Source organism: Entamoeba nuttalli (assembly GCF_000257125.1).
Source record: "Entamoeba nuttalli P19 unplaced genomic scaffold asmbl_4399, whole genome shotgun sequence".
NCBI classification, from domain to species: domain Eukaryota; phylum Evosea; order Mastigamoebida; family Endamoebidae; genus Entamoeba; species Entamoeba nuttalli.
The window spans coordinates 286-8,974 of NW_008576764.1; the positions used below are offsets into that span (position 1 = coordinate 286).

The 8,689-nt window shown below is 24.9% G+C and overlaps 5 protein-coding genes across 5 annotated transcripts; 4 read left to right on the top strand and 1 right to left on the bottom strand.

Annotated features, from left to right (window-relative positions):
- Positions 1-420: 420 nt before the first annotated feature.
- On the top strand, positions 421-1,371 carry ENU1_102700 (macro domain containing protein; the record flags this gene model as incomplete). The annotated part of the gene is made up of 1 exon (XM_008859363.1): positions 421-1,371. The coding sequence occupies one exon, from the start codon at positions 421-423 to the stop codon at positions 1,369-1,371; it is 951 nt and encodes a 316-aa protein (XP_008857585.1).
- An 88-nt stretch (positions 1,372-1,459) lies between these two features.
- ENU1_102710 (hypothetical protein) lies at positions 1,460-2,158 on the bottom strand (the record flags this gene model as incomplete). Its single annotated transcript, XM_008859364.1, has 1 exon — positions 1,460-2,158. The coding sequence occupies one exon, from the start codon at positions 2,156-2,158 to the stop codon at positions 1,460-1,462; it is 699 nt and encodes a 232-aa protein (XP_008857586.1).
- A 151-nt stretch (positions 2,159-2,309) lies between these two features.
- Positions 2,310-2,696, top strand: ENU1_102720 (hypothetical protein; the record flags this gene model as incomplete). Its single annotated transcript, XM_008859365.1, has 1 exon — positions 2,310-2,696. The coding sequence occupies one exon, from the start codon at positions 2,310-2,312 to the stop codon at positions 2,694-2,696; it is 387 nt and encodes a 128-aa protein (XP_008857587.1).
- A 996-nt stretch (positions 2,697-3,692) lies between these two features.
- ENU1_102730 (acyl-coA synthetase, putative) lies at positions 3,693-6,737 on the top strand (the record flags this gene model as incomplete). The annotated part of the gene is made up of 1 exon (XM_008859366.1): positions 3,693-6,737. One exon carries the CDS (start codon positions 3,693-3,695, stop codon positions 6,735-6,737), a length of 3,045 nt encoding a protein of 1,014 aa, XP_008857588.1.
- A 735-nt stretch (positions 6,738-7,472) lies between these two features.
- Positions 7,473-8,444, top strand: ENU1_102740 (hypothetical protein; the record flags this gene model as incomplete). Its single annotated transcript, XM_008859367.1, has 1 exon — positions 7,473-8,444. The coding sequence occupies one exon, from the start codon at positions 7,473-7,475 to the stop codon at positions 8,442-8,444; it is 972 nt and encodes a 323-aa protein (XP_008857589.1).
- Between the last annotated feature and the right edge of the window lie 245 nt (positions 8,445-8,689).

Below are 8,689 nucleotides of genomic sequence, written 5' to 3' on the forward strand. Positions count from 1 at the left end.
AAGTGAATAATAATGTATTTCTGTTAATACAAATAATACATATTTCACAGATTTATCTAACAATTATATTTGTTGATTTATATAAATTTCTCTTTCTTTTTTTGTTAGTTTTTATATTCTTTGGAGTACCTCATGAAATGAATCTCTTTTTTAAATGGTTAATAACTAAATATTAATAAAAAGGATAAACTTAAATGATAAAGAAAATGGTTGTAAAATTATACAAAATGATTTATCTGGAAATAAATCATTCAAGAAACATAATCAATGAATAAAATAATAGGTATTTTAGAAATGTGATTAATAGAAACAAATTTAGTTAATATTAACTAGACTATTTTATTATTTTTAACAAACATCATTTCAAGATTTTTCTTTTTAAAACTTTTATTTTTATGATTCTTTTTAAAAAAAAAAGAAATGTCAAAGACAACACAACATAATCAAAACAATGGTAAATGTAACACTAAAAAGAATATACAAATAGATGAGCTGATTACTTGGGATATTAAAGGAAAAGATCAACCAGTGATTACAGGATATGAAAAGAAAGAAGAAATGAATAAAAAAATAATAATAGTAACAGGAGATATTACCAAAATCCAAGTGGATGTTGTTGTGAATGCAGCAAATTCATACCTAAGAGGAGGTGGTGGTGTTGATGGAGCTATTCATTGTGCAGCAGGTTATGACTTATATGATTATTTGTGTTCTCATTATACATACTGTAAAACAGGAGATTTTAAACCAAGTCCAGGATTTAAAATGCCATGTAAAGAAATACTACATGGAGTAGGACCAATAGGTGAGAATGCTATTCAATTACAAAGTGTATATGTTAGATGTTTGGAATATGTCAGATTAAAAGGATATAAAAGTATTGCATTTCCATGTATTTCAACAGGAATCTTTGGTTATAACAACAATAGTGCATGCCCAGTAGTATTAGAAGTAGTAAGAAATTGGTTAGAGGTTAATCCATTATGGGAAGGTAAAATTATTTTTTGTTGTTATAGCTTAACAGACTACAATATTTACTTGAAGTTCTTACCTTATTACTTCCCTACCACAGAGTTGGATGATAATGAACCAAAGAATATTTCAGATGAACTTGATAAAGAACAAGTTAAATCAATTAACACAGACTCTGAACAAGTAACAATTAGTAATAGTCAAGATACAGACAATGATTTAAAACAAAGGATCAACATTAATAAAAGGATGTTCTATTATTTAGATATAGAAGATTATGACTTATCTATAGAACAACAAAAAGAACAGATTAATGAATGTTTTGAACGATTCAGAGAAAAGTATATTGAAGAAAAAAAAGAAATTGAAGAATTATATCAAATAAAAAAGCCATATTAAAATATTCAAGCAGCTAAAAAAATAAACTAATTGAACTATTTTAAAAATTAAATAATTTTTTTTGATAGTTAAAGTGAAGAACAAATGATTAGCTGTTCCATTGATACACTCTGATATAAACAAATTGAAAATGATTTTCTTTTTCAAATTCAAAACATTGTTCTGAATTAAAACAGTCAAAAAAGTGTTTTCCACTATACTTAACTGAGTCAATAACACAATCATTTGTTTTAATATCCCAACAACCTAATATATAGAATAATGAATCTTTCTCTCTTGGAAAGAATAAAAGATGGTGATTTGTTTCTCGAGGGATAAAACAAACTTCTCCAGTTTTGTTTGAATTTTTTAATGAAAACACAAACATATGTTTATCTTTAAATACATAACTATTCATTTTTTGTGGAATTTTTGAATGAAATGAGCCAAAAACATTACCAGAAGTTGAGGTAATAACAAACATAATATTTCTTTTATCTTTAACAATTTTAAATAATAATTCACCAGTAATCTCATCATTTCTTTGATATTCAACAATAAGGCTTAATGATTTTAATTGTGTATACTGTTTTAAAAAACAAAAACTTTCAGGACTTTCTTTAAGCGTATTAGTATAACCTTTACATAATTGTTGTTGTAATTCTTCATTCTCTTTCTTTAATTCTTCATTCTCTTTCTTTAATTCTTCAACTCTCTCAATTGTTTTCTTTGGTCCTTCATTCTCTTCATTTGTTTTCTTTGAAAGGCTATCTTTTTTCAATTGTTTTACAGAATAGTCATTATTCATATTTGAAATACAGATGAATGATATTTGAAGAATTGAAGTTATGACAAAATAAAATTACAAAAAGGAAAAATCAAATTCTTAAAAAAAGTTATAAAGATAATTCCTTTTTCTTTTTTTTTAAAAATCATCACTGAAACTTATTTTTTTCTTAATGTCAAACCAATACACTGTGCTTCCACAAGTTCCTTATTACACCCCAGTTCAACCACAACCATTTATTCAACCACCACCATTAATCCAACCACAACCATTTATTCAACCACAACCATTAGTTCAATCTATCCCTGAGCAACAACCAAAGAAAGAAAATAACGATTGTCAAGGGGCAACTATTCTTTTTATCTTAGGGTTCTTTATTTGTTTAACTTGGATAGCTTGTTATTGCATTTATAAAAATTCATCTGATTCACTTGCTAAAGTATTTGCTAGAATTTCTTTAGTTTTTTCCATTCTCTATGTCTTATTTGTTTGTGGTTTCATTGGCATTTATATTGTACTGGTCGTCTCTATCTTTTCTACTATACCACAAATGCCATAAACAACAAAAATATCTTTAAATGACTTAAACGTACAGACACAATATTCGTAGATTTATTTTTTATCTTTATAAATAATAAGTTAAAAGAATTTTATAATTTAATAATATGGAGAGAGATAATTTCTGGTTCATTTAAAATTAGACATTCTTTCATTCAATGAGTATGATGTATGAATATTTATTTGATAAGTTTTATATGTATTACATATTAAATATTTTCTAGTATAATTTCAACATTTGTTAGCTTAATAAAATAGTAATTCCATTAATTTTTTAATTCTTTTCAAGTCATAACTCTTGTGATGTGATATTATTACAGTGACAATTACTACATCCATTAATTCTTCATAATAGTATAAATGTTCTTCTATTAAGTGATGCGTTTTATAAATAATAAGAAATATAATGTTTTTGATTTAATGAATTACAAAATTATTAAATAAATTTGTTTTTTTTTTAAGTCAAATAATTCATAAATTTGATACAACATATAATAGTATGTATTAGTATAACTATTGTTTAATGAAAATGCTATAATATTACTAATTATTAGGTTGGTGGTAAATTTGACTGATATTTGAAATAATTTATTCATCAAATTAATTTTATTTCATTTTATAAATATTTTTAAATCTTTTGAATTTATTGTCTGTAAAACAACGATTTTTTGTTTAAGACTATTGAAAAACAAAATAAAACTATAAAACTATAAAAAAACGATGTAAAATACGTAAATTGTATGGTTTTATGAAAAAATAAAGAAATGCATAAAGTGCATATAAGGAGCATATAAGAAATTTATTTTCTTTAAGAGTTATTAATGAGAAATTTCTTTTTTTGAAGAAAATAGGTTTTATTGATAAAATTCTTAATAAATTTCAAAACTATAATAATAGTTAGAGAAGTGGCTAATTAATTAAGTTGGTCATAATTCAAGTTAGTGCTGTAAATATTTAAATAGGTCTATCTTTAAAATCATATAACATATTAATTGTTATGCTCAAAACATCTTATTTCAAAGCAGAAGTTGATGAAAACATTCCTTTTACTGTTTATGCACACAAATATTGCCAATTACTTGAAGAACCAGACAAACCATTAATAAAGTATATCTCTGTTTGTAATAACGAAATAGTAGAACTATCTCTATATGAATATCATCATTTAGTAGATTGTTTAGGATATGCATTTTACTCTGTAGTTAATCTACAAAGAAAAGATGTCATTGGTATTTATTTACCTAATTGTATTCAGTTCATTATTTCTTCTGCTTCTATTGAGACTTGTGGTTTTATTATGATACCACTTAATCCAGCATATAAACCAGATCAACTTGAACGTTTGTTCTGTAAAACAGATGTAAAATTGGTTGTTACAACAAAAGCACTAGTTCCAAATGTTATTAAAGCTAATAAGTCCATGAAAGTTGTTGTTGTAGACTCAACTAAAGAAGATATTACTAATTTTTCTTCACAAGGAATTAATGTATATTCATATGAAGATTTAATAAACGTTCCTCTAAATAAAGAATTTCTTGATAACCAACGAAAACAAATTAGTTCTGAAGATGTATTATTCTATGGATGTACATCAGGTTCAACTGGAGAACCAAAAATTTGTGTTTATACTAATCGTGCATTTGTTGGAAATGTTTGTTCTAATCAATCTTTTTTCCCAACTGAAAAAAGAGTGTCATTGAGTTTTGCTCCACTATATACAACCACAGGACATATTATTGTTTCATTTATAGTAGCAAAAGGTTGTTATTACATCTTTTTAGATAAGTTTGATGTTGAAAAAATATTCCAAATTATTGAAGAAAACCATGTCACTAGTACAGGTGGAGCTCCATCTGCTTTTATGGCTTTAATGAAGCATCCAAATAGGACAAAATATAATTTAAGTTCATTGAAAGAAGTTACTCTTGGTGGGGCTATTGCTTCTAATGAACTAACTGAGTCAGTGAAAAAAGTATTTAATTTACAATATGCTTGTAGTGGGTTTGGAATGACAGAAACTTGTGGTATTGTTTACAAAATGCCAGCAAAATCAACAGGATATAGTGCAGTATTAACTAAGAATTATGAAGTTCGAGTTGTTGACCATGAAACAAGAGAGGTTTTACCTATTGGGATTGCAGGAGAACTTGAAATAAAATCACCATTTATATTAAAGGAATATTTAAATAATCCAGAAGCTAATAAACAAGCATTCACAAAAGATAGATGGTTTAGAACTGGAGATGAAGCTGTTCTTGATGCTGATAAATTTTTAAGAATTACTGGAAGAGTCAAAGATATGATAATTAGAGGAGGACATAATATTTGGCCAGCAGAAATATGTGATATTATGGTTGCTCATCCAAAAATTCAAGAAGCTGCTGTGATTGGTATTCCTGATAAGATTCAAGGAGAAACACTTGTTGCCTTTGTTATAGTAAAAAGTGGGTCTTCTTTTACTAACTTAGAGATGGAAATGAAAGAGTATTTAGCTGATAAATTAGTTCCATTTAGTATTCCAACATACATCTTTCAATTACAAGAAATGCCAAGAACTTCTTTTGGTAAAGTGTATGTTCCAAAATTAAAAGAAATAGTAAAAGATTTAATTAAGAAGAGATGGGAAATACTTATTCAAGAAAATAATGATCCTCCTATAACAGAAGTTGGAAAAGAGGTAGCTAATATTTGGAGTGAATTTTTTGATATTCCTGTTGGTGCATTATCAAGAAAGAGTAATTTTTATGATTTAGGAGGTGACTCTTTTGTTGGAGCACAAACAGTAGCAATTGTTAGAAAATATATACCAAATGCACCATTTAATTTATTATCATTAAAAGTTAGTCTTGGTGATATTGAAGATTATGTCTCTAATCCAGTATTATGTTCTAATGAAAACGAAGAATTAACTAAAGACTTCAATTGGATTCAACGAGCTAATATTCATGAATTATTTAACAAAGTTGTAGAACCAAGTAATGAAAATATTAAAAGGGATAGTGCCATTGTAACTGGTGCAACAGGGTATCTTGGATTATACATAACACTGGAACTTTGCAAAAGGAGTGATATTAAAAAAGTGTATTGTGTTGGTAGAAGTTCTAATAAGAATGAATTAAGTAAGAAAATGAGATTAATGTTGAGAAAAACTGAAAAAGAATGGAATGATAAAATTGAAATGGTTATTGGTGATATTTCTAAAGAAGATTTTGGCATTGAAGATTCAAAGAAAAAAGAAATGAAAAGCAAGAGTAAAATATTAATTAATTGTGCTGCTATTGTTAATTGGACAAAAACATATAACCAACTAAAATTAACAAATGCATTTGGTGTATTAAATGTAATTAATTTTGCAGGTCAAGATATGAATATTTGTCAAATATCTACACTTGGAGCAGCTCTTAATAAAGATGAAAGTATTTCTGATAATATTCCATTAAATGCATTTGGGTATGTTCAATCTAAATGGATGGGAGAACAAATCTGTAAAAGGGGGATTGAAGAAGGATATAAAATTAATATAATGAGACCTTCATTTGTTGTGTCAGATTCAAATACTGGAATATGTAACACGGACGATTTTATTTATAAAATGATTCGTCTTAGTATTAAAAATAATATAGGATTAACTGGTCCATCATTCCCAATGACCCCTGTCGATAAATTAGCAGAATGTATTGTTAATAATATGTATAACCAAAAGACCATAATCAATTTGATTCCAACAACAAATGTTTCAACTGAAAATATATTTTCTATTTGTCAATTATTAAATATGAAAATAACTTTAGTTAATGAAACTGAATGGAAGAAAAAAGTAACTGACTATGCACAAAATGGTGATAAAGAAGCATTACAATTATTAGCATCTTTAAATGTTCTTGATCTGAAAGGACCAATAGAATCAAAATTCTTTAAATCTAATCCTAAAGAAAATATTCTTGACTTCACAAATGATTTTATTAAAATAAATCTTAAAAAATTACAAAGTGTGGGATTCTTTAATGAAGATGGATGTTCATTACTATCAAGATGTAATTGATTATTATTTACTTAATTTTAATATTCTAATTTTATTCTTGGACTTTACATAACGTCGTCTAAAGTGGTTTTGACTAATTATTATTAAAACACAAAGAAAACATGAAAGAAGATAATGATAAAAAGACGATATTATAGGAAAAAATACCAATAGATAACTAATAGAACATTATAAATTCTTTTTTTTTATGTTTAAAGATTGATTTACAACTAATGAAATAGTTATCATTGATAGGTTAATGTTTTAATCATTCAAGTTATAATTTATTTTTGTCTTATAACGATATATTTTTTAATTATTTAATAACTAAAAGTTTTGTACCTTTAAGTATTATTGACATAACATTGAATTTTTATATTACATATTTTATGTTTATGATATTAAAAGAATTTTATAATGAAAAAAAAAAGAAGAATAAAAACTTATTTGGATAAGTTAATGTAATGAAAAAAAATTGATACAAGAATACCACATTCATAAAAAAAGTATCTTTCAATGAAAGATTCTCAAAAATAAGAAATTAATGTATAATTGATTCTATTCAACATAACAATTGGTTATTTCATTTTTAAAAATGTTTTTTATTACTAAAATTTAATTTAAAAGATAAATAACTATTTATTAAATTTTTGTAATATATAACAAAGAGATAAAGTAAATGTTATTTGAATTTTCTATTAGAGAGATATAGTTTATGTACTAAAACAAATTAATTTTAAAAAGAGTTTAATTCTTATGAAATGCACTTTATGTCAAAATATTACTGATTCAATTGCTATTGGAGAATGTGGTCATAGTTTTATTTGTTGTTTTTGTTCATTTAAAAGACGTTTTTTTGATAAGGATATGACATGTCCACTATGTCATAAACAAAATCCAATTATCTTCTTTAATACTAATTTTATTCCTTATCCACAACTTCTAATAAATACACCAATTTATTCATTTCAAGAATTAGGAATTCGTACAAATAATAGAGAAATTTCAGATACACTTACTTCTTGGATTTCAAATAAATGTCTAATGTGCAAACAAATTTTCATTAACACAGAAAAATTTAAAAAACATTTAGAGATGAATCAAAACAACAATTGTTTTTATTCGAGTAATAATGGACTTTATTCATTTCTTGTACCAAAAACCCTTTTTCAAAGTCAAACAGAACCACAACTCAAACGAAATCACTCTAGTCAAATAACAAGAAAAAGTTTATCTTTTGAAATTGAAGTAGAAAAAAATAAAGAAAAAAAACCTAAAAAAGTTCACAACACTTTTAATGAATTACAAACCAAAGAATTATCTTTAAGTATTAATTTATTAAACTCTTCACAAAAAAAATCCCCTAGTAATTGCTTGGAAGAAAAAAACTGTATTAAAGAATGTTTTAAAGATATTTATGTTACTCTTAGTTCTTGTTTTGAATTATACCGACAAAAGAAAATAGATGGAAGAACTATAATTCTAATAACATTAAGTTTAATGAAAAAAAGTCTTTGTCAAAAAGAGTTAATACAACCAGAACAATTTATGAATTTCCCTACACAAAAGAGTAAAGCTTTAAATTCTGCTTTAATAGAATTTTGTAATAAAGAAGAAATAACAAAACTCCAAACTATTTTAGGTAATGAAAGAAAGTTAGCTAAAACAATTAAGCAAAGGTCATTAAAAATTAATGAAATTGTTAGGAGTAAATTAGATTCTATTTAATTGTAACTAATTAACTTTTTCTTTTTAACTCAAAATTTAAAAAAAACTATTTCTAAGATATTAATTATATTATAATCTTCTGTAATATATTCCTTTTAAAAATTTTAGATAATAATTAATGAAATGGAAATATCTCAATAAGAATGTATTAAAAATTGATTTGGGTACTAGAATAAATTAGATTCTGATAACAAAATATAAAACTATAAAAAAGGATAATAAGTAATTAATTAAGTATTAATAGA